This window comes from Ochotona curzoniae, unplaced genomic scaffold, assembly GCF_017591425.1.
Source record: "Ochotona curzoniae isolate NIBS_2020 unplaced genomic scaffold, NIBS_Ocur_1.0 contig_64, whole genome shotgun sequence".
Taxonomy (NCBI): Eukaryota; Metazoa; Chordata; class Mammalia; order Lagomorpha; family Ochotonidae; genus Ochotona; species Ochotona curzoniae.
Window position 1 is genome coordinate 49,832,558 of NW_024466502.1, and position 26,514 is coordinate 49,859,071.

General features: G+C 40.1%; 1 protein-coding gene across 1 annotated transcript; it reads right to left on the reverse strand.

The window, feature by feature from the left end:
* Window positions 1-4,611: 4,611 nt before the first annotated feature.
* Window positions 4,612-16,146, reverse strand: UFM1 (ubiquitin fold modifier 1). Its single transcript, XM_040991487.1, has 6 exons — window positions 16,044-16,146; window positions 15,913-15,969; window positions 13,994-14,051; window positions 9,453-9,492; window positions 8,200-8,232; window positions 4,612-6,487 (listed from the first exon to the last, which is right to left on the reverse strand). Coding segments are annotated over exons 1-6 (291 nt in total). The 5' UTR covers window positions 16,046-16,146; the 3' UTR covers window positions 4,612-6,386.
* Window positions 16,147-26,514: the final 10,368 nt, after the last annotated feature.

The following is a 26,514-nucleotide window of genomic DNA, read 5'->3' on the forward strand; positions in this document are numbered from 1 at the left end:
GGTGTCATTCATTCATAGCTCACAGGTGCTGGGTAAATTGAAAAGCTTTTTTTTTTTTCATTATTCATTTCAAATAGGGAAGCATCAACAGAAATGTCATCAATTTCTGCCACAAGGAGTTCTTGGTTTTGTTCCCTATTCAGACCCAAACAATTGGGACTATGAAAACTCAAAATCCAATTGGAAAGCTTTGTGGGAGTGAGAGTGACTCACGAGATCTGTCTCGGTGCGCAGAGCCCGCGGAAGCCTGCATTTCCCTAGTCATTTTGAGAAAAAAAAAATGACTTTTCTGTGGTCCAGACTCATCACCACACACTGTGACATTCTCTAAAATAATTTTGGTGATTTACTTTTGTGCTGATTCTTCCTTACAACTTTTTCCTTACAGGATGCACATATCTAAGGATAATTTTTAAAAGGTCCTAATCTGTCCATAATTCTATCAAAAAAAAAAAAAAACAGACGTTAACATTCCCACTTTAGACTTGTCAAAATGTTTGTGTTACTGGCACAGAAAATTACATAGCTTATTTCTGAAATAGCTCATCAGTTGTAAATTGTACATTTAAGAATTAATTTATTAAATCTAAGTGTTACTCAGCCAAACAAATATTGACAAGCTGTAGCATCACAATATGCTCTCAATAACAGCTTTTACATTGCTAAGAAGTTTTTCCAGAAAATCAAAGACTCATGCCAAAAACTGACTCTGCAATTGTCTGCCAAACTGGCTGGTGTTTTGAATCCATTATAACATACTCTATAGAGCAAAGCAAAGAGGTAATACAGCCACACACCTGCTTGTCAAATCCCTTTGTTGATACAGATGCTCAGATTTACTAAAAGGGAGCACAAAAGTGTATGTAGACTGAATATCACATTAAAAACACATTTATTTACTTCTGTTCGAAAGTCAAATTTACAGAGAGGATAGACAAAGAGAAAGATCTCTGATGCATTCTCCAGGTACATGCAATGACTGGAGCTGAGCCAATCTGATGTCAGGAGCCAGGAGCTTCTTCCAGGTCTCCCACGCAGGTGCAGGGTCCCAAGGTTTTAAGCCATCCTTGACTGCTTTGCCAGGACATAAACAGGGAGCTGGAAGGAAAGTGGAGCAGCTGGGACCCTAACCTGTGCCCATATGGGGTTCCAGCCCATGCAAGGCGAAGATTTAGCCACTAAGCTATATCATGTTGGGCCCCTGAATACTACATTTTCAAACAAAGTATTTTATGAGGCCACTTTCAAATGTTTTTCCAATAAAAAAATTAGAACTAAATTCAGGAAAGATGATGTCAATATGTAGCCATATGGATTTAAGATCACACTGATGCAGGGACCAATCTCGTCATCATAGACTAATGAAAGTGAATTTCAGCTTCCTTAAACAGTACAGCGAAGATATTAACAGCACCACTTTGTGACGAAACTAAATAGTATCTGTGACTTCCCTTACTGTCTGTACCTCACCCATAAAAAAGGCCTAGGGACATACCTGCACATCCATGATGCTCCCCCTGGGTAACTTTGCTGTTTCTGAAGTGTGTAATTATAGGGAACGCAGGAAAAAAGGAATGAGTCTTAACTGTATTTTATCCCATGTCTTTTAACAATATGTGGTATATAGCTAATAATAAATATCGAAATGAGTATTTCACATTTTAAAAAGTCTAGTTCACTGCTGAGACAGAAAGTTCCTGCTACAAAAGAAGTCGCTGTGCTGTGTATGAGACACAAATTGTTCCAATTTTCAAGGCGTTCTTTGCTTCATGTACTCTCAGTTATAAAGCACTTCTGAGCTACAATGAGTAAGACAATTTGGAAACCCTGTTTCAAGTTATGATTTTAGACTTTAAAAAAGTGTTATCAGTTAGATTCTATATTTAACCATTGCTGTAATGGAAGAAGGTACAAAATGCAATATTTGTTTAGAAAGTTAAATACCTGATTCAACCCTGGAAAAAATGAGGAAATGATTAATCGCATTGAATATGAATCCTAGGGTTTTTTTTAATCAAATGATGAAATACAGGCATGAAAGTCACAAGATGTATATCAGAAATACTAAATATTATTAGCACAGTTCAGGGCAAATGCTGTGTAAACTGAAATAAACTGTAATGACGAGTGATATTAAACATGCGTGCTAGTCATCTGAAAAGGTTGTGAAAAACAAAGGTTTTTATTCAGAAGGATTGTGACAACTGGAACTACATGACCACTTTCCCACATTAAAAAATTCATTGGAGTGACAGTATAAAAGAGGAAATGGAGACTGTCCCAACAGGCTGCAGAGAGAAGGGACTAATTTCAGCACAACCAACAGGATACCTAACAAGAATCAGATATGCTGGGCAAGTTAAAGGATAGAATAGAAATAACTTGGTGTAAATCATTATTTACCCATTTGCAGCACTAAGCAACAGAGCAGCAGCTGTAGAATTTGCCTATTAGAAGGAACCATGGTCTGGTTGAAAAGTAGGTTACTAGAAAACAAAGCCTACAGCTGCATTTGCAAGATACAGAAAAGCATACGGCACAGGCATTTGGCACAACACTTATGTCACCACTATGGAAGCACTCCGTTACACATGGTTCAAGAGCTGGCTCTTCTACTTCCATCCAGCTTACTGCGAATGTGCATTCCATTAACAGGAGGGGGTGCCTCAAACGCTTGGATCTCTGTTGCCCAGATAAAACTCAAGGTTCTTTAAACTGGCTTGGCGTAAACCTATCTGTCCTGGCATTTGGGGCGTGACCCAGTAGACACAGGATCTTTCTCTAATAAAATGAAAATATGTGTGTGAGAGAGAGGCCAAGGAAAAAAAAAGAAATGTGTTGGGACAGTCCCTGCTCCCAATCAGCTACCCTACAGAGGTCCTAGTACCATTAGTTGGTTTACATTTTTTGTTTTTCTATTCTTACACATCCATTCTTTATTGGTTTGGATCCCTTAAAGAATCAGTGACTTTCATTGAAGCTAAGATAGATTCATTTACATTAATGTAGACTTTGATTATCTAATGGAAAATGATTTTATACAGGTTCCTGTATTGTATTACCCTTTACAATTTTTTCACATGACCCTTTACTCTGTTTGATATTACCGTGAGTGGTGGGAAACACAGTTCAACAGAACAAAAGTATGCTTGCTTTCTTCTTTCTGACCTTCTTAAATTCTAATTTGAATTTAAGAAAATCACATTTTCTTTATGACATTCTTTAGGAGTTGGTTTACATTTAATCTAGAATTTTCTAGTTACATCTGGTTTCTGGCTCTGGCCAGGCCCAGTCCTGGCTGCTATAGCCATTAGGGGGATGAAACTGATGGATGAAAGAGCTCTGATCTCTATTATTCTGATTCTCAGAAAAATCTTTCAAAATTATCAATAAATAAAAGTTATACTATCCATTAACATGATGCACATTATCCTTATTCTGAAATGGAATTATAATTCAATATATATCTAATATACTGCAAAAAAGATACTGAAAAAAGTTTGAGAAAGATGTACAGAATTTTATGGTCATAGAATAGGTTCACATTTCAGATTTCAAACTCTTCAGGCCTCTTCTATAAAATGGGGGTATTTGGCATTGGTGTGAAAAATGAGATGAGTGGGATTATCAAAATACGACATGAATGTTCAACAGGCAAATGGCTTTGAACAACAGCTTCCTTTAACACTTGTAATTTACAAAAACTTCAAGATTCTTGGGTAAAAAAATTGGTAGACAGTTTTAATAATTTAGGAGAGGTTTAAATAGGACTAAAGTTTCTTCTGAATAAATAATTCTAACAAATATAATATGTAAAAAAACTGATTCCTAAGAATGTACATTCTTAGGAGGCTTCACACTAGCAAGACTGTTAGCCACCATCATTACATGTTGACACTTTAGCAGAGAACCAGGAAGTGAAAAATACTCTGTTGAACATTCTAGAACCTGCCCTACCTCAGTTTCCTAGACCTGGTTTTCTTCATCTACAAACATAACAATGGGCCGCTTTAATGTTCAAACTGCCTACACAGCGGCAATCATAACACTGCTCTTCCGGGGTCCCTGTAGTAGCAATTCACATTTCATGACTCACCATTTACAAAATCCATATTCTTTTTTTTTTTTTCTGGAAAGTCAGATATGCAGAGACGAGCAGAGAGAGAGGAATATCTTGTCTTCTACGTTGATGACTCCCTCAGTGGCCACAATAGCTGAAGCTGAGCCCATCTGAAGCCAGGAGCCAGGAGCCTCTTCCGGGTCTCCCACAGGGGTGCAGGGTCCCAAGACTTTGGGCTGTCCTTGACTGCCCTCCCAGGCCACAAGCAGGGAGCTGGATGGGAAGCAGGGCTGCCATGATTAGAACTGGCGACCATGTGGGATCCCAGTGCATGCAAGGCTTCAGCCACTAGGCCACAGCGCCGGGCCCCAGAATCTGTTAACTCCCAGTAACTCTGACAACTGCTCAGCTCAGCATAGTTAACTACCATAACCCGGTCCTCTAAACTTCCCCTGTCATCCCCCATACCCTCTTAACTATACTTCTACAGTGGCTCAAGAAACGTGCTGATTAAGAACTCTGATAATAAAATAAGAGTAGTCAAAACGGTGTATAGTACAACAAAGTGTATTTTATACGATAAAGTAATTAAGGGCCTTGGATGCATTTAGGCTAAGTACAATACTTTAAAAATTCTACACAAAGAATCTACAGACCATTTGGATTTAATAACAAAATACTTAGTCTAATAAAATGTTTTTTAAAGGGCTTGCCACAATATATACTTTTCAAAACCATGGAACAAAAATATAACTAAATGCTTTAATGGCACAGGACGGTACAAACTTAGTTACGCAACACAGCAAGCAGATTTTTCTGTTACAAACTATTGGAAAATAGTCCAATTAAAACATTGGGGGGAAACAGTATACACAAACTTGTGGTTGAGGCTATTCTGTAAGGAACAAGGGCCTTTTGAGCATCAGATATTGTTTCTAAAAACTCCTTTTCACATTCTTTCCTAACTCGGCAAGCTTCCCGTGGTGACCTCAGAATCCTGCTCACTGTCCGCTTTACGAGCACGATCTGGAAATGTCTTAATTAGTGGCATCAATACGTATACTATTATGTTGCATTTTTTTTTCAATGAATCAAGAGCCTGCATTGGGAAATTATGAAACCTAGTATGAGAATCTTAGCTGCAGGAAGGCCCAGGATACGGTCTTTACTCCTTGAGGTTTATCATTCAGAACAGAGCTAACCTAGCAGGGATTCTGATTCGCTGTGGCTCATCTTTCACGACCTGCAGCTACTGAATGCTTCTGGAATGACAAAATCCTTGTGGATGTCACTCTGCAATGCCCTAGGGACACTCTGTAACCTGTCTCCTGGCAGGGCCTATCCCTTCGTTGCTCTAACTGCCATAGGTGTACGTGCATGTCATTGTAGGGCAGTCTGCTTTTCCTTTCAGTTCTGCCCATCACACCTCTGCCCACAGCTGACTGATGCCATGGGCCTCTTCCGAGCCATCTCAAGTTCCTCCCCTTCCGTTCCCGTTCCCCTCCACTGTTCAGCTTCCTTGCTTTCCTTCCTGACTGAGGGTTTTCCCATTCTTACTTTCCTGGCTATTTATCCAGCTGCATTAATTTTAGTGCTTCCTTACAAGCTGAGGCCTTAGGCAAGTGTTAACTGGTTGCATTTCCTTTAACTTTATTGTAAATTCCAGTTTTGGCAACATGATTTCCGAATGCTATTTAGAAGGTAGTGCTTTCTTCATGTTATTGCACTAAAATCAACTGATAAAGAAAAGCATAGCTTAACAAAGGAAGCTTCTAGATCGTTGATTCTCACCATTAGAAACTTGGATCCTGTAAGATGGCCACTAAAACAACGGTGTGGCACACACACACATGAATGATTAAACAGTTTTTGTTCTTTCATGTGACTCATGGAGTTTTGAAACTTAAAAACAACCTAAATAAGACAGCATCAATCACCTTCATCAACTACAAGACTCACACTATTTGAGTCTGCCAAGTCAGACGCTGCAAACTGCCATTTATGATGCTAAATGATTTTATATTTTTAACTCAAAGACAAACATTTAAGACTGAGTAAATTTAATTTTGCAAATGTTCTCAGAAAAAAATGATCAGAAGCATGCTCCAGCTCCAGCCTGCTAACCCGTCCACTGCACGCGAGCACCTGCCTGTCTGTGAGGTGGCCCGGCCCGCCCGCTGGCCATGACCTCAGCGCGTCAGCAATCCTTCAGCACAGGGATGTAAGCAAGAACGGAGAGGAGAAGCACTTTTCACTATTTCATTGACTCTTGTATCACAGCATGTGAAAGGCCTGATTTCAATTTTATAACAAAAAGTATCAATATTTATTGTGACAGGTATGTTTCCAGCAGCAGCCGTGAACGACTCCCGACGCGATCTCGAGGAATAATTCTCAGTTCTGAACCATGCTTTAGAAACACATTTCCTAGGCAAACAAACAAAGCATAAAGTTAGCTATCTCAGAAAAGGCCATCTTAATACTCAAGCAATCATGGCATGTAACACAATGTAGTGAAAAGTACAAGTATTAGCACATATACATATTTAAATACGCACACATACACACATTCATAGAGAATAAAATCCTTAAGAATGAATTCAACAAGAAATCTAAATTATTGTAGGTGACAAAAATGTTGCTTGATAGTCTGGCTCAGCCGCTTGCTCTAATTATCTTCAACACTTACAATCTGCATAATTCAGTTTTTAAAAAGAACATTTTAAAGTAGTAATTAAAACTAGTAGGTACCACAAAAAATTTCTAGAATAAAACAAATTGAACACTATGTTAAAACAGTTCTAAACTGAACAATATTACACATTTTATATATGTGATATATAATATATATTTATCTTATACTATAAAGTACTTCACAATTTCTCAAATGTTTTAAATTTTATGAAATTATACACTTAAAACTTTAAATAACAAGATTTTAGAAATTTCACTTATTTGTATGATTTCCAATTAAGGCTGAGTTTCACCAAAGGTCCCTACAGAAAGTATCACTTTGCTATGGCTCAGAAATACTCTAATATATAGTAAATTTTATAATATAAAAATACAAAAATAAGTACAGCTTATGTGCAATTTCAAAATATTATAATTCAATTATAACCTTCAACTAGTATACTTAAAAACATAAAACTATGAAAAAACAAGTTTGGGCCCGGCACAATAGCATAGTGGTTAAAGTCCTCCCCTTGCATGCCCGGAATCCCATATGGGCGCCGGTTCTAATCCCGGCAGCCCCACTCCCCATCCAGCTCCCTGCCTGTGGCCTGGGAAAGCAGTCGAGGACGGCCCAAAGCTTTGGGACCCTGCACCAGCGTGGGAGAATCGGAAGAGCTCCTGGCTCCTGGCTTTGGATTGACTCAGCTCCGGCTGTTGTGACTGGTTGGGGAGTGAACCATCGGATGGAAGGTCTTCCTCTCTGTCTCTTCTCCTCTCTGGATAGCTGCCTTCCCAGTAAAAATAAATACAGCTTAACAAAACAAAAACAAAACAAGCTTCCGGGCAAGAAGGCAGGGCAGCAGTTCAGCTGTTCAGGATGCATACGCCTGGTAGGGCCGCAGCTGGCTCCTGATTGGTTACTGCGCATGCCGAGCCGGGAGCAGGGCAGTGGTCGGTTACCGCGTGCCTGCCATCCGGGCAGAAGACCCGCACCGAGTTCCTGTTTCAGCCAGCCAAGCCCCAGTCATGCAGACACTTTGAACCAACAAAGAGCTCTGTCTTCTCAAATAAATAGTTCAAGACAACTTGAAAAGTACAGCACGACTTTGTACCATGCCTGCTCTGAGCACCTTTTGCTTCACAATAATAATGTTAACAGTTTGAAGCTGAGCATGGACTCAGTTCACTGAATGTAAATGATTCTACTCCTTTAAGAGCACAAATTTAAGATTTTCATTATATGTATTAACTAATGTTTAAGCAACTATTATTTAACCTTGTGTTATAATCACAGCCTAAAACATGTAACAGATACACATAGTTAAGGACTGCTATATAATATCTTTAAAAAAAAAAAAAAGCTACATTCTATGAAAATCCAGGAGCAATTAGAGTGAATTCACCATTCAGTGCCAAGTGCCTCCCAGGCCCACTCCCAGCTTTATGAGTTTGCAGACACTCACCAGCAGTCTGTGCGGGATTTATCCCTATGCCATCTAGAAAGGAAGGTGCAGATTCGTCTCAGTTATTTTTGCAGTTAAAACGGCTTAACAGTAACAAGAAGAGACCTGCCAAAACAGTGCTGCTGTGTATGCAGGCACAAGCCAAACGCCTTAAATTCCAGAACATGAAAGGCAATCTTTCAGGTGAGTAAGCTGCTGGAATATGCTATTACCATGCATGTACACACTGCTAGAGAAAGAGCATATAATCTTAGTAATAACCTTAGTGAGTTACACAAAATAAATTTTCATTCTTTTTTTTTTTTTAATCACATGTTGTGAAAAATATCTGTCATTTCTTCCCAAAGTCTGAAAGTTACTTGTGGATATCACTGATGAGTCCCACATTACTGCGACATATACAGTCCTGCAGTTAGGAGAGCCTCCAATCCCGGCTAATTTAAGTTTCCCTGGCACTTCAAACTTTCATGAAACTTCCTTAGGGGTTTTTCACTTACAAAGGTAAAATGTTAAAAGAAAGTGAGATCATTTTCTTCTGAGCAAACACGTCAATGTGACAGTAGGCTATTTCACGGAGAAATCCTGTCCTACCTGAGTGACATCACACCCCTAGACACCGAGCTCGTCCTGCGAGCACACAGCCCACGCCACAGAGCTTTGCATAATAACTAAATAAATTTATTTATTTAATTTATATAAATTTATTTATTTAGTTATTCACATTTATTTAGTTATTATCAGTATCTCAAGATACTCAATTTTTAGTTGCACACCTAGCTGGTATGTAATAAGGCACATCTTGCCTCACTTTCGACATCCAAACCGTTTATCAATGCAGCATTACATTTTTCTTAAAAAAATCTTAATAGAAAATTGTTCTGAATAACAAACTGGCATCAACTGATATAGACACAAGGAAAAAAAAGCATAGTATAATTACAGACAATAACTCAGCATCTGCCTTCTGATGTGTCCATCATTTATATCAGGAGTTTTTGATATTTAACTCAATTTTAACTAATGTGGTTTATTTTGAGTTTTACAATTTTGATAAAACAGTTTGACAAAAAACCTCCGCATTTAGGCATTTGTGTTTCAACCTTTTTATAGATCCCACTTATAAGAGAGAACAGAAAGCATTTGTTTTTCTCTGTCTGGTTTATTTCATTGAACTCTAGTGGCATTCAGTTTAATGCAAATGGTGCAATTTAAATTTTTCAGAGATGAATAATGACTTGAAAATAAATTCTTACCATTGGTAATAATTGCACTTGTTGCTGCAGGAACTTTAAACTAAAACGAAGAACAGAACAGAACACACTTATGTAGCTAAGCAAGATGAGTAGCAAGGACGGAGTTTAAACAATCCTGTGATTCTAAAATGTGATTTGTTTTCAGAAGACATGACGCTACCAAAGAAGCTATCATTTGTTTAATCTTAAAAGAATCACACCATTATCCAACAAAGCATTTGATTTTGTTTAGGATACCACTGATTGTGAAATGTACCTTATTTTCATACCACACTGTCAGTCTGTGCCAACAAGCTCTATTCTTCCAGACAAGCCACTGTTATCAGATGCAGTTCTTATGCACCAAAAGTAAACAACATACATTGTTTTTAGACTACGCCCAAAAGATACTGTATGGCAAGTCTAACAAATTCCAAATGGATGTTTTCTTGTATTTAACAGGAGGTGACTTCAACAGATTTTTTCTGGTAACAAGAATCTCTAACCGATTCAATGACGTAAACCTCAAGATTACACTAGCTCAATTCACTGGGAAACAGCATCTAAATTCAGTTGGCGGCAGCCAATGTGAAGGACACCAACATATGACAGCCATACAGCCAACAGTGCTAAAGAGAATCCTTTAACCCATTTCAGGTTATGTAGTAAAAATCAGTGCAATGTTGCCCAGAACTTACTGGAAACAGAAGGCACACTCCACCTCTTGATGCTAAAGGGATCAATGGTTGGGAGTGTGTTCAGGTCGTCATGGTTTATTAATCTACCAACAATTATTTATTAAGCACTTTTGTTGTATGGATTATTTTATAAATACTGTAGTTGAATTTTGTGATCAAATAAGTTTGGAAACACCTCATCAAACTAGTGAACGTAATGAAATCTTTGAACATACTGTCAAAAATTAAGAAAGATATAGTGAACAAAGTTTTTCCTAAATTTCACAGTCATTAATCCCAGATTCTCATGGCCTTTCCTTTGGTGGCATGTGTTCATCTCCTTTAAGGGTGTGGTTCCAGTTTTCTGAAACACACTGAACGAGGCGTTTATATAGGCCAAACATGGTTGCAAAAAAGAACAAACTTTTAAACTATGAAATAAAGAACTGGTATTCAAATAAGAATTTATCAATATATAAAACAATAGCTTGCTACATCATATAATGCATAATAAGTCACTTCACTATTACGATATGATTAAAGATTTTTAAATTTCAAACAAATTCAAAATATTACAACTTAGAAATATAATCTCAATAAAGCTGTAATCAAATGCCTCTACTAACTACAGGCCACCTCTTACTTTCAAAACTGGGATTCTACAAAATTTTTACTTACAAATGAGTTTACTCCTCAACCACAGTCACTTCAAGGTAAGGTAGGTATTTTCTTGGTCACATCCATGTGGCAGTAAAATGTCTGCTACAACTAAACAGCCAAAGCAACCAGACAGTTACCTTCAGCAGAATATGGAGGCCACCGGCCAGGCTGCGTCCAGGGCAGCAGTAACTGCTCACGCTGCCCTACAGCACCGGGACATTTTCTCCTAAACATAAAACTTATTTGTATTTCTCAGTTTCTATTTATTACTGCCTCACATTCCATAAGTCCTATAATTTAAGATGCTTCTCAGGTTTTAATAATCCTTCACTTAAACTATTATTTCTAAAGAGTATTTCATGAAAATAAATCTAGACTCCTCGCTTCTCAAGTTAACTATGACATTAAAGCTTTCAGTTTCATCACTGAAATAACTTGTTCTGCAGGGCCTGACAATCAAAATGCCCCTAAAATTGAAAAAGTCATGATTCATGATAGCTACATGCTGCATTAAAATGCTAATCAATACTTGTGGCTTTGCAGAGTTTATTTCCATTGTTTGACTATTAGGATTTTCTCCTTTTTTTTTTAAAGCATTTATTTGAAAGGCAGGCAGACAGACAAGCAAACACATATGTCCCATGCACTGTTTCATTATCCAAACACTCGTAAGATCCCCGGCAGCCCTGGGCTTACACCAGGAACCAGGCACTCCAACGGGCTTCCTGGGAAGGTGGTCAGGGCCCAGCCGCTCCAGGCCTCCCCTGCTGCTTCCCGCAGCGTGTATTAACAGGGAGCTGCAACTAGAGTGGAGAAGCAATCTGAACCCAAGCATTTCAATATGGGATATTGGTATCTCAACCAACGTCTCAGCCATAGGGCCAAACACTTCTGCAACTTTCTTGTACTTTTAATTAAAAGAGCAAGACTAAAACAGTCTCTGCAATTTAGAGGCCACAGTATCATATTACTACAGAATATACTACAGTAATACACCTTAAGTACACCTTACCCAAATCTATTTCTTAAAAGTGGAATGAGATATTCTATACCCCTGACCAAGAATAAGTTCTTCCAAGTCATCCAATGTGTAGCTGTAGAAGTACTGATGCCATATTCAACATCCTGGCGCCCCAGGCTAAGCCACACTTGTGATGCAGACAGCACTGGGATGCCAGCTGGAGTGCTGGCTGCTGTCTGGTTCCATCCTCCTGGCAATGTGCCTATAAAAGCAGTGGAAAGTGACCCTGCCACCCAGACAATCGACTCAAAAGAGTTTCCAGATACTGGCTTTGGTCTGGACAAGTGCCAGTTGATATGGGTATTTGGCAGTAAATTAGGAGATGGAATCTCTCTTGCTTTCTCTGTCTCTTTCTATCATTCTGCCTGTCAAATAAATAAAATAAGTATTTTTTTAAAAAGTGATGATGCCATACTCAGATTTGTGTCCATTTTTTTCTGCATAAAGAACACATCAAAAACAAGGGTCTGGTGTGATGGCCTATTGAGTGAATTCTCGCCTTGCATCCATCAGGATCCCCTATGGTTGTCAGTTTGTGTCCCGGCTGCTGCACCTCCCATCCAGCTCTCTGCTTATGGCCTGGGAAGGCAGTTGATTACGGCCAAAAGCCTTGGGACCCTGAATTTGTATGGGAGACCGGGAGCAGGCTCCTGGCTCTTTGTTTCGGATCAGCTCAGCTCTAGCCATTGTCTTCAGTTGGGGAGAGAACCAACAGACAGAAGATCTATCTCTCTGCATCTCCTTATCTCTGTAAATCTGACTTTCCAATAAAAATAATAAATAAATATTTAAAAATTTTTTTCCAATGCTAGTTTCACTCCTTTGCAGCTTAGTTCTAAATCGATGGACCCTGGCAACAATTAGTTGCCTTCACAAAGTTGACCTCAGAGCAGGATTATAGGTGGATTCTTACTCATTTAGCTATTAATGTTGTTTTTCTTTATAAAGCTATTTTATTTTTTATGATTTATTTTCATTGGAAAGGCAGATTTATAGAGAGAAAGAGCTTTCCATTGGTTCACTTCTCAAATGACCACAACAGCATGAGTTGGGCAGCTCCAAAGCCAGGAGCCAGAAGTTTCTTCCGGGTTTCCCATGCAGGTGCAGGGGTACAAGGTCTTGGGTTGTCCTCTACTGCTTTCCCAGACCCCAAGCAGGGAGCTGGATGGAAGGGGAGTATCTGGGACACAAACTGGGCCTCATATGGAATGTCACACTTGGAGGTGGAGGACTGGCCATGTAAGTCATCGTGCCGGCCCCTACCTAGGAAGTTTTCTGTAGATTCTGAACCAAAGCATTTGCACTGAGTTACTCTGAACTTCTAGCACTTTTCACCTTCACTACAAAATTACATTTTTACATGAAATCATTTAATCATTTAGGAAAAGCAAGCATTTACTCCCATTTAGATTAAGAAACTGGGAGAAAGTTTAAGGAATTTGTTCCACATCATGAACCAACGAAAACATGGATACTGTCTCCCAAATTGCATTCTGGTGTCGGTTCTACACATCAAGCGACTCTTCCACGTGCCATTAGAATAAGTCGCTTTATGGATCCTTAATTCTAGATGAAAAAAAAAAATTTTAAACTTTTTAATATTTTTATTTATTTATTTGAAAGAATCACTGGGAGACAGGGCTAGACAAACAGTGAGAAAGATTTTCTGCTGGTTCACTGTCTAGATGGCTGCCACACCAGGGCTGGGCTGGGTGGAGTCCACAAAATTCATTCGGGTCTCACACAAGGGTGACACAAGGCCAAACATTTGGACCGTATTCTCTTGCTTTTTCCAGGTCATCAGCAGAGAGCTGGACAAGAAGGGTCGCCAGGACATGAAGCAGCAGCCATGGCACATGCCAGAATTTCCGATGGCCGCTTTATCCTTTATCCTCCAGAGCCCACAGCCCTGAGGAACACTGGGCATTTTATAACAAGAAATGTTGAAAGTATACATGTTTACATAGAAAATTTTAAAAACATAATAAAGAATTTAAAAACAATAATTTCCAGAATCAAGACTAGAAAGAAAAAATAAGAAGTTGAATAGTGTTTAGTATAGAAATATTGCTTTTTCAAAATTAAACTTATCATTGGTACATTTTCAATTTCAAGGAACCAAATTTCCAATGGTTGCTGAAATATATGTCCATTAATTTTTCATAATTGTATCTCATAAAGGTTGCTCCAACTTCCCTACTTACTTCTTCTGCTGCAAACTTTAAGACTGCTGTGAAGGGAGTACTTTCAGGAACACTGAGTCTGCAAAAAGAATGAAGAAGACTTTTCAATAGTTGATTTTATTTTCTTAAATTTCCCACTAGTTTTTTCTTGCATGGTTTATAGATAGAATTCTAAAAATGCAGTAATATTCCCTTCCTCTCTCAGTTGATGTTTTAAAGCCCCCTTTTTCTTCATTTCTGTTATTGCTGGCAACCTAAATAAAGAAATCTTTAGCTACCGAGCACAGTCGTTTGACTGCACACTGCAACTGTTGACTCTAATGAAAAGTTAAAAAATGGGAGCACCGAGCCACTGCCCCCGACACCCGTCCTAAGACAACGTCTCCTTTAACACCAGAATAATCTCAACACCAACAGCGAGTCCAATTGTCCACAAACACACTGACAGCCTCAACATAAACTCAGAACTAAAACGCTTGTTTTTTTTTTCTTTTTTAGAATTTAACCATTAGTAATGCTACTGAACAGTGGTACACGTCCACTGCCTGAAAAAAGTGACCTCAAAAAGTGAAAATATGCTTTCCCACTCATCTTAGAATTGTTTTTAATTGTAAATATCTACTTACCTAATTCTGTACCTAATTGCTGGTTACCACTTACTGAGTAGATAACACAGCACTAAGTATACTTATGCACACATACACATGTATGTTTTACACTTACGCCTTTATAAATTACAGATATGTCAACATAACAGGAGATATAATGGCTATGCCAATTGAACCCATGCAGCTCCCCCATCTGAACTGAGGTAGTACCATCACCCAGGCGCTCTTACAAATCCTTATCTTGCTGCACACAATGTCCTTTAGCGAGAGGACAGACAAGGGCATCACTCGGTACAGAAAGAGAGAAACCAAGGAGGAAGGCAAAGCGGTCTCTTGATTGTATCTGCTCTAACCCTAGCAGTTAAGCAGAACCGACCCAGAGCCCAGTGTAGCCACTGGTTTCTGTAGGAACAGTCGGATCCTGCAGTGCGGCTGAGCTCTGCAATGGTGGTTACGATCCTGCGGGAAGAATCGTCACAGAATTCCTTTCTGACCGCTTGAAGGTTAAAGGGGAAATGAACTGTGGAACTACAAGAGAGATTCTAGGAACATCTCTCTTGGGCTGGATGTTTGGCACAGTGATAACCCGGCAGGCCGCTTCCCGCTGAGTGCAGGTGCCTGGGCCCAGCTGTGCCAGTGGGAACAGCTCCAGGGGTGAGCTGGGTCCCCGCCACCCAGAGAGAAATGTGGCCTGAGTCCTGGGATCCAGGCTTCAAAGTGGGCCCGGCCCTGGCTATTACAGGCTGGCATAAGGGCATGAAACAATAGATGCGCAACCTCCTACCTTTGAAAAAAAACTTTTGAAATGACATTTAGGTACATCTTAAGGTTCTAAGCTGTGACCATGAATACTTCCAGGATGGGATGTCGCATGCATGGCAAGTCAATGAAACTCAGGGAGCGGAGGGAGCGAGCCCTGCTCCAGGCCAAGGCTTTGCTGCCTGGCTCGGGACCTGCACCTGTCATGATGTCCACACCGTCAGTTACCACCCAAGGAAGGTCCCCGCGGGTCCACGGCCAGACCACCCATCCCAGGGCATCATCCCTCCTCCCCACTCCTACTGAACACGCTTTCTGTCTGTGCAGAAGTCGGATCCGGGAGAGTCTGCTGTAACAGCTGCTCGGCGTGCTGAGAGGCCCGTGGGGGACCCAGCAGACAGCGCTTCAGCAGCCCAGGACGCTGCCCGAGCCGTCCTTCCCTTCCCGGGGAGGTCGGGAGAGACGCGGTGGCCCCGGGCCCGGTCCACGCGGACACCCCGGGACTGCCAGCGAGGGGATCCTGCAAGGGGAGAAGGGCAGGCCGGCGCCCAGCCCCTACAGCCTACTACTCACACTTTGTAGGGCAGCCGCGGGTCGGACGTGAGCGTGATCTTAAAGGAGACCTTCGACCTGAGGAAGAGAGCGGGAGTTAGAACGGCACCGTGAGAAGCAGGCACCGAGGTGGCGGGCAGGCCGACCCTTACATGGTAGCTCGGCCAGGTAGCCCCGCTTCCTCGGCCTTCCCGAACGCCGCCCGGCCCCGTTCAGCTCCACGTCGCCCTCGGCGAGCCGGGGACCGCAGGCGCTGCGGGGCTGTCTAAGGATGTGCCTGACACGGGCCCCCAGGGTCTCATGCCCCGCGGAGGCTCCAAGTGACAAGTGACCAGTCCCTGAGCATAGCCGTCTTAGGAGACGGTGTACATCGTAGAAAAGGAGCGCTTCCCTAAGTTTCATCATTATTCTGTCACATTTTTTTAGTCAGGCAGATAGCGTGTTGTCATGAACAGTAGTACTCTAGGTCCTGGAAGGCAGTTTGGGGCGGAAGTAAGGTGGAGGGATGATGAGAAGTCACTGGGAGTTGGGGGCGTGACTGGGGCGGGACCTGCAAGGGAAGTAGGCGGGGCGGAAGCCGGCGCCCCGCAGTTGCTATGGCAACCAAAGCTTCTAGGAGCCGGATTAATGCTCAGGATTTCTCGTGCTATATCTTCTCACAATCCGTATATGCTTTCCTTTGCCACTTCACTTCTAATGCTGACTTACTGGTTCATTTCAGTAGGTGAGAGAGCTCTCTGCCGAGATTTGTGCTCCGAATGTCAGACTAGACTTGGACTTTAGCGATTTGGCCTCTAATTGGAGCTGAAATTTCTCTGCTTCATCATGTGGTGTCCCAGGATTAAGGCAAGGTGCGTGAGGTTGCCAGTCATCAGCCACGTTTATTATTACAAAGCTAAACACTTGCACTTTGAAAATAAACGTCGTGTATGAATGATTGCAGTAACTTTTCAAAGAAATTTGCCATGAATAGACAGAAATCAGGTGGGCATTAAAATAACCAGGAAATGGAGTTACTTTCTAGATTATGTGTTGAATAGCTGAAAAGCTGAAGGAGTAGTAGGGAAAGGGCGATCCTGAATAGTCCATTATCTGTGCCATAATTTTCTACGAGGCTCATCAGCCAGTCGTGATGTGACCACGGGAGAGTGAGAATCCAACCTTATCAGAACGGAGAGCTATTAGCACTCGAAAATATAGTTCCTGCTAAATGTAGAGATATAAGCCAATGTGGATTGACAGGTTTAACTGTAACTATTAACCAAAGTTATACAACTACTAGGGATGCTCATATTGTTTGAAAATTGCAGTAATGATTTAGAAGTACGGGTTGTGTCTACCTAATGTCAGCCAGCTAAATAGCAACGAAGAGATTAATGCACAGGCGTATCTATGACATATTGCCAAAGAAGAGTGACATGCAACTCTTTATATTCTTGCTGATGTATTGAAACATGTAGCAAAATCCTAGAGAGATGCATAGTTGAACCTATCGGAGTTTTTCTGTTGTTGTTGTTGTTGTATGTATAACAAGTAGTGAAGGTAGGGCTCTCTCCTGCACAATGTGACTTTAGCCCTCAGAATACAGTACAGTACATGACCATAACAAAGAGAAACCTTGATCAAAAGCACTTACATCATCCTGAATGTTCAGGACTCTATCTTGTTCACTGTCTTCCCCTTCCTCTGTATTTGTCTCTTCAGAATAATAGCACAGTTTCTGAAGCCTCCTGAGATTTTTCCCCCTTGGGATAGGGGAAACAGATGGATTCATTTATACTTAATATTTTGGCTTTTCAAAGGTTTGCTAACGCATGTTTCAAAACTTTCTAATTGACTGTGAAGTGAAAGTGCTAAAGTACACTTAATGGCTGTAAACAAAAGCCTGGAGTGAATTTTAGGAGGCAAGTGGCTAATGTAACATTTTAAGAAAACAAAGAGCATACCCAGCCTAATGTGTTTTGGAAGAAATCCAGTTAATATCATGTAGAGGCAAAAATGATTGCAGAAGTACACAGTGTGATTGCATTAGAATTCATTCACTGTCAGTGAAATATCCTAATATTCCACTTGCAAAACCAGACATTTCCCATTATTGAAGGGAATCAAAAGAAAGTTAAATTTATTTTAGTATTGAAAAGATTTGTTTACATGCTCATAAAGTTTTTCTTGTTTTTTTTTTTAATTTTTGTACCTAGTTTTAACCAAATAGAACACATATTGAGTTTGGATGCCACATACACATAAAAAAAAAAAAAACTGCCTTCTTATTTTTAGTTTAGTTTTTTTTTTACCCTAATTTGACTATATTTATTGTTACAAAATAAACTACCAAAGCAAAATTTTTTAATTCCTGAATGTTTATACGTGGATAAATTTTAGCCTTCTGTGCCAAATGCTTTATTTTGGAGAAAACAAATTATAGAGTGTTCACTTAATAGTAAATGAACATTTTATAGGTCACTCAATACCGTTATTTTTCCTCTCATAACCCCCTAACAGACATTATTATTTTTGAGGTGATGAAAAGAATAATGGCTTAAAATTAATCAAAATTTATTTTCTGATATGTCTTAATCACTTTCTAAAAATTATATCACAAAATACAGGCTTTAAGCTCTGATTCCCCTTGGCTCTCCATGACACTGCCTTGATGAGAAGTCGTATTTGAGACAGTTGATCTGTTGACAGGAATGCTTCAGGATACGTAAATAGTATGTTCATCTTCAAAGTAAGGATTAGATGGCCAGGGGCGAGTGACATCACTGTGAGCCAAAGATGAACCCCAGGTGCGACTGGAGCCTGCTAAGCCGGGCAAAGCACCTGCAGAGGCAGCTGTACAAAGTTTGTAGTTATGTATGTTTCCCAAGTATTTCCAAGCATCCAATGAAGAAAGAGACTTTCCTAGCAAAGTCATTGCTTGTTCAGATCCGTTACAAATGTAAAATTTAGTAATCAAAAAAAAAAAAAAACCCACAAAATTACCAAAAGATATTTCTGTTTGTAACAGGTTGGGGGAGGGTTAACATTGCGGTGGCACTGGCAAATCCAAATCTAAAATCCAGAATGAATGAAAAGAAGATATGTATGGGCCTAAGATCACAGGCATGGTCTAGGAGAGAACAGTGAAAAAAAAATACAGTTAGTGATGCTTATTTACGGAAGTTTCCTAATTTTCTCTCCTAACAACTTATTTTTTGTTTTTTCAAATTATTAACAGAAGTTGTACCTATGTTTGGGTTACAGTGTGACATTTAAATACATGTCGACATTGAGAGTGATGAAGATGAAGCAATCAATATTTTCTCCTCATTTCTTACATTTGATTATGCACTATCTACTTGATTGTTGTGATCTGTAGCCTCATTATTATGCTCTGTAATACCAGGAGTTTATTTCTTTGATATAATTTATTTCACACACTTTATTCAATCTCCTCCCCTAACCATCCTAGCCTCTAGTAATCACCGTTACATGTTCAGATGAGCTTTCATCTTTTCGCTTCCACAAATGTAACATAATTTGCAGTATTTTTCTTTATCTTATTTCACTAAGGACAATTTTAATAATACTGTCTTTATACAGCATTTCATTGATAAGCTCATTCAATGAACTTTTCATAAAATTTTTATGTAAGTCAATTTCCCCAATGTCTAGACCAAGTTGTCATGTTTTATTTACAATCTAAGTAATGTTTGCTTACATGCTAATAATGAAGATGACTTAGTTTTATCATTTGTAAATTCCTGATTACATCTGGTTTTTCTTCATCAGATTTTGAAGTCTTTCATATTTCATGATGCTTTCCCATGTTAACAAGCTTGCAGGTGGCTGAGAACGTTTCCTCTCGAGGGATGACCACTTTGAGGCAGCCAATGATCCGAATGGCAGGATGTTTGCCCTTCAAGCTAACCTAACTCCAGGAGACACAGCCCCAGCCAACACTGACTCAAGGACTTGAGACCAAAATTTCCCATGCTTTAAATCAACTTTGTTTTTTGGAAAAGAGAATTCTCCCCTAGACCCAGAGCTCATTATAATTAATCAGACTGGCCCACCCTCAACTGTAATTTTATTGTAGGTATCACTGCTCCATTTTGGAATCTCCTCCCCCAGCGTTTCTCTCAGAAGGGTGTTGATTAGCCTGGCTAGTCCCACCATAAAGTATAAGCACTATCATGAGTCTTTCTGATAAGGTCCCAAAGACTGCCATGATCCCTAAGGGCCTAACTCCTAAAGCATACTTAAAGAGAATGTTGTAATATAATCTTCTACTTCTCCATGTATTAATGTATAAAGCCTTTCCTCTTCTGTGTCCTGTGCAGAAAATGATTTAAATTGCCTCAAATGAACTTATTATTATTTTTTTATTATTATTCTGATTTTGAGCTTCCTTCTCCATTCTTTTGTGTCAGGATTCTTCTCCATTTTGGCGCCACTGCATATTAGATTCACATTCAGGTGGTTCATGAGCCAGCCCAAAGATCAAAAGTGAATTAAGTACGGACAAAGGAAACATAATGGAAAAAGCTCCAAGGTTCCTAGGGGCAATTCGAGGGCGGTCTGAATACTGTTCCGTTTGGCGCGGTTGTTTACTGGACTGTGCTAAGGGAGGGCAGCAAGTTACCATGGCGGGAGGATGGCTTCTGTTATGGGCAATTTGAGTTGCTGCTAGTGAACCACAGGCCACCAAGCCAAAAGTAAAACCCTTGAAATAGATGATATTGAAGGAGTTTAAAAGACATTCTGATGAACGACACTTTCCCATCTGAGGCAAGAGCTGGCCTTGATGGTGGAGCACAGTAAAAGCCCAAGGAAATTACTCTGAGCAAATTAGGGGACAACGTGCAATCTAGTCCCTACATTTTCAGGGCTTATTGAAGAAATGGTTGCTATGGGATTAAAGAGCCTATACTTCAGTCAACATGGTGGGCTGAATTTGGGTCTGTAGTCTTGGTATTAACCCTTATGGTGGGTCACCCCTCCAAATGGAGAATGAGCTTCCCATGGAATTACTTTGGCAGCAAATTTGAAAGCCAATGATGTGTTTGTAGGGGTACTTGTGGTTTCTCAATCCTGTGTATTAGATTAGGCCTCTATGCTTATGTTAGTGTCATAGTTATAATTACTAGAGATTTATGATAATTCTAAGACTTAAGTGGTGTAATTTTTCAAAGGGACCTTGGCTATCCTAATTCCAGTAACTACACATGTACATTTCTGAATCAGCTGGGAAGTTTCACCCAATATTCGACTGAAATTGTAACTAGGGTCATGATGTGGGGAGGATAGGCATCTTAATATTATTGACTGTCTGAAATCACAAACAGGTTATATCTCTCAACTTACTTAGACTTTTTATAATTTCCCTTAGAAGAAAGTGTATCGTTTTAATTTATTTGAAAGACACACATGCAGAGACAAAGAGAAAAGAAGAGAAAAACATCTTTCATATTCTGATTTACTCTTCTAATTTTGGCAATATCCATCACTTGAGCCAAGTTAAGTCCAGCAACCCAGGACTTTATCATCATGCCTGCATAGATGGCAGGAACCAGAGCACTTAATGACAACACTCATTGCCTGCTGTGGTGTGCGTTAGCAGGAAGCTGCAATCAGGACAGAATTGTAAGCTGTACTCACACACTCTGATAAGGGACGTGTTAGTGACTTCTTCATTACTGTGCCAAGAGTTTATCACTGTACATTTAAGTACATAGAGCCTTGATGTATTTTTTTTGAGGCTAGACTAAATGAAGTTTTATCATTAAGAAGATAGGTTTTTGTGAAAAGAATGAAAGCATATGGGCCCAGCGCAATGGCTCAGAGGCTAAACCCTTCCTTGCACATGCTGGGATCTTACATGGACACTGGTTCTTGTCCTGGGTGCTCCAGTTCCCGTGCTGGGTACTCCAGTTCCCATCCTGGGTGCTCCAGTTCCCGTCCTGGGTGCTCCAGTTCCTGTGCTGGGTACTCCAGTTCCTGTCCTGGGTGCTCCAGTTCCCATCCAGCTCCTTGCTTATAGCTTGGGAAAGCAGGCAGAAAAGATTCCACATCAGAGTGCCTTAGTTCACCTTGCAGTTCTGCTTCTGATTCCAGCTGTCTGCTCATGCGCACCCCAGCAGGCAGCAAGTACCTTAAGTGTTTTGGTTCCTGCCACCCATGCAGGCACAATAATGGTGGGTTCTGAAAAGAGGAAGGCCAAGCCCTCACTATCCTATGCCCCTCACCATACCTAGAGCATCTCAAAGGACAGGATCATTTGAAAAGGTTCTGGAGTGTTCTGCATGTACTAGCAACCTCCATTAGCAAGAGTCTGCTGTATGTGTAAAGGAAAAATTTAGACTTGCTGTCAGCAAAAACTGCATGAAATGGGTGCCAGGCAGTCAGTATTGCCCTGTATGCCAGTTGTGGTTCAGCGTCCCTGGAGGGGTGGTCATGGAGGTGACACAGGAAGCCTGCAAGGCGGGGGTGTACAGTTCTTGGGGTTGCAGAAGTAGTGAGTTGATCTGCCTGGGAGGAAGTGTGCTGTGTTGAAGGTACTCTAAAGGCACTGGTGTGTGGCATGGCACCCACATGAGCGCCACTGCAAGTCCCTGCGACCCATGAGGGAGAGGAGGATGGGATCCAGGCTCCTGACTTTGGCCTGGTCTCCGTGTGACCTTCGGGGCCTTTTAGGGAATGAGCCAACAGAAGGAAGAGCTGGTTCTTTGCATCTCTGCCTTTCAAATAAATATATTAACCTTCTAATAAAAAATGTTAAATATGATATAGAACACTAGTCTTTCAGTGGTATCCAAGTAATCATAGCTTGATGTTACAGAATATTTCACCTTTTCCCTCCTCCTGAAATGTGTTTTTTTTTTTTTAACCTGCTCACATTCTCTGCTAAAATTCTTGCCATGAATTAGGTTGGGAAAGATGACTGTGATTTAGAAAATGTTTCCAGGATTACTAAAGGAAACTGCTGCTTAAACAAACAAACAAAAACAATAATTCTTTTTTTTTATTTTTTATTTATTTTTTTAAAGATTTATTTTTATTATTTTTTTCATTGGAAAGGCGGATATACAGAGAGGAGAGACAGAGAGGAAGATCTTCCGTCCTGTGATTCACTCCCCAAGTGAGTGCAACGGGCCGATACTATGCCGAACCGAAGCCAGGAGCCTCTTCCGGGTCTCCCACATGGGTGCAGGGTCCCAAAGCCTTGGGCCGTCCTCGACTGCCTTCCCAGGCCACAGGCAGGGAGCTGGAAGGGAAGCGGGGCTGCCGGGACTAGAACCGGCGCCCATATGGGATCCCGGGCGTGCAAGGGGAGGACCTTTAACCACTTGCGCCACCACGCCGGGCCCAAAAACAATAATTCTTATGCCTTCAATCTCAGTTTTTTCCCCCATTTCCTAACTCCTGCCTGATAGGTGCTCAAATTTATTTGCTCTAAGAAAGCATTTTTTTTTTTTAGAAATCTCAATATTCTTTTTTTGCTTTCATCATAAATTCTCTCCATCATGGTCCAAATTTCTAAATATTATAATATTTTCTGCTTCTATTTTTCTAGTCCTTTAAATATACATTTTTAAGTTTTTATTGGAAAGACAGGTTTACAGAGATGAGGAAAGTCAGAGACAAAGATGCTCTGTCCTCTGGTTCATTTCCCAAGTAGCTGCAATGGCTGGAGCTGAGTCGATCCAAAACCAGGAGACAGGAGCTTCTTCTGGGTCTTGCAGGCAGCTGCACAGTCCCCATGGTGTTAGCTTTTTTGTTTCGTTTTGAGTTTATCTGTTTTTACTGTTTTCAGAATTTGTTGGATCCATTCTTTAGTTTCACTCTGTAAACTCTTGAATGTTATTATATGAAATACTTTCTCTTTGTGCTCCCTCTCTTCTTCTGACATTCTTATATTATCACTACATAGATATTACACTTCTTGAAATTTTACCATGGATGATCTGTTCTTATTCTTTTTCTTCTTGGTTTTCGGAAGTTTTTCATTGGCCTATACCTCATTAAATTTTTTTCCTGTTCATTTGTTGAGTCTACTTTTAATTTCATCAGGAACATTCTTGATTTCTGCTAAAATTGTTACAATGTTTATATGTGTTTTATTTTGTGTAGAATTTGCATCACTCAGCTGACTTCCCATCTGGGTTTCCATATTGTCTACTTTTCTACTATATCGCTTAACATACTAATTATAGTTATTTTCGATTCCTTATTTGAGGATCTCAACATTTGTGTCATGCCCAAGTCTGCATGTGGCGCCCTGCTCCATCTCTGTGCATTGTGTGTTTTCCTTGTCTTTTGTCTTGCATTATTATTTGGTTGTTGTCTTGAGTGCTGCGTATATTGTATTGGGTCACAGGACATGAGATAAACAGGCTTTTGTTAAGTGGCCTTGTTCTGAATAGCGACTTGCTCTATACCTAACATTTGCTGTAGAAAGCAATTGTAGATGCCAGAGGCTTAGGTTTCCTTACTGGAGTCTCCTTGGTAAGATGAGAATGAGAAGCAGTCTGTCAACTCAACCGGACACAAGCCTTATAGGGATTCTGTGTGTAAGGACCCATCCTACCAGTGCCTCTCCAGCTGTAGGGTTTCCTGGCTTCAATGCGCCTGACTATCTTCTTGGTGCTCTAAAACTTGTTGATCTTACCCTCTCTTTAACAGGCAATATAGAAACACTAGGGGGAAGGACTGTGGTCCCCCATAAGCTCCACCTCCCAAGATGGTCTCAAGAAAGCCATCAAACTGACCACTGACGTATTGCTGTTGGATTTTGCTAAGCATTTCTTGTTCCAGGAGGTCTGGTGTATGATTTGTGTGTGTGTGTGTGTGTGTGTGTGTGTGTGTGTGTGTGTGTGATGATAGTAGCTTGTTTTAGAACTCCAGTTTTCTAATGAATTTTAACAAAGACTGATTTTCAGTTTCTACAGCTTTTTCTAGCTGCAAGGATTAATTACATGTTGGACTTAAAACAAGAGTCTGCAATGTACTTTGAACTATTTGACACTCAATGCCAAGGACGATGCATTTTAATTACTTTCCATCTTGTGTATGCCTGTTACGTGTCATGAACAGAGACACCAATCATTGTGGTTACATCTCTGACACTAGTAGTAGCTGACATGCATTCAAGTCGTCCATATAATGAATTGCTAGCTCCTCTTGACCTATCAGAGTATGGCAAATACATTCTTTTTCTTTGGAAGATACTCTACCTTTCTAGAAATAAAGGTTTGTCATAATGATATTCACAAGAAGAAAAAGGAGTAATATGATGCACTGGAAGTTAACTTATACTTTTGTATGTAGTTTTGAAAAATACTTTTAGGAAGCATGTCCTAATCTATTATTTTTACAATCTAATCTACCTGATAAGTTACTATGCTGTTGCTACCATGCCTATAGAACTAATATAACCAGGTGTATTTCTACATCTGTTCACACTAGCTACTAAGAGAGCAGTGGGGACGGTGGTAAATGAGTGTGTGTCAGAATCACTTGGAGAGCCTTAAGAAGAAGACATTCTCAGGCACCAATTCCAGACATTCTGATTTTACACATTTATGAGTTTGTAAACTTTATGGATCTATAAATTATGAATTCTTTTTATCCGATAAACATTTTATAAAAATGTTATACAGCTGGCCTATTCTCTAAGTAGTATGTTAGAGAAAAAGTGGCAGTTTAAGCTGTTGTGCCACAATACCGCTGCCTGGAAGATGGCTAATTGTATCAAACTGTGTAAGAAAGTAAATAAATGAAATTTCAGAGATTCTAAGTTGTGTTCCGAAACATGATGCTTCCATCAGCATAGGCTTATTGGTACTTTATTCAGTGCTACATCCAAGTGTAGGTTAATGGTTGCCATGGGAATAGTGCTCATGGGTTACTGTTAGTTAAAAACATGGCATGGGGAGCTGGACATGTGATGAGAAACAAGTATTTCTCAATATTTTGTTTTTCATTATTATCTTCCTAAGGAGATCCTTCCAAAGTCCCTTTCTGAGCATCTTCCTCCCTGTGAAATTAATTACTAACAAATACTATTTGTCTCCCGTTGGGAAGGGTTAAGATTTGGAGAGCAAAAACTTATTGCAAAATTTATGATTTCATTGTTCCCCACCTGAAGTCCTGATTGTTCTGATGAAAGTGATACAGCCCCTGTGTTAGAATGCATAGGTGACAGGCGGGGTACAAAAAGAATAACACAATAAAGGGTTCTTTTCCTCTCTTGTCCCAATCGAGGACGTCTCGTTCCTGCTTTCCTCTGAACAGCCATCTTCTCCCTAAATGTTTCTGTGATAAGCCTTCTCTTTAACACTTACTCTTTGGTCCCAATCCTACCTTTAACTCACTTACACATTCAAGCTCTTAAGGAACAGATCAGAGCCTCTCAGTTCCAATTCCCAATTTCTAAGAAACACTTGTAGCCTAGCTTTTGTCTGGTGTGTTGCTCTGGCTCATTCAACTGTGGATACAATTGGAGACGCACTTACATTATTCACTACCCAAGGAGATGCAAGGAGAAATTCTGAAAAGAAAATTTGAGTAGGATCTTTAAGTCCTGCTATTTAAAAAGGTCCCACTTACGATCACAGATGGGAGAACCGTTATGTGCTT

Excerpts from the sequence above, each read along its gene's own strand:
- UFM1 (XM_040991487.1), bottom strand. Across the intron at positions 9,493-13,993 it reads TAAAGTTTGCAGCAGAAGAA|TTTAAAGTTCCTGCAGCAAC; the intron begins GTAAGTAGGGAA and ends TCTTCGTTTTAG. Across the intron at positions 8,233-9,452 it reads AAGTGCAATTATTACCAATG|ATGGCATAGGGATAAATCCC; the intron begins GTAAGAATTTAT and ends CTTCCTTTCTAG.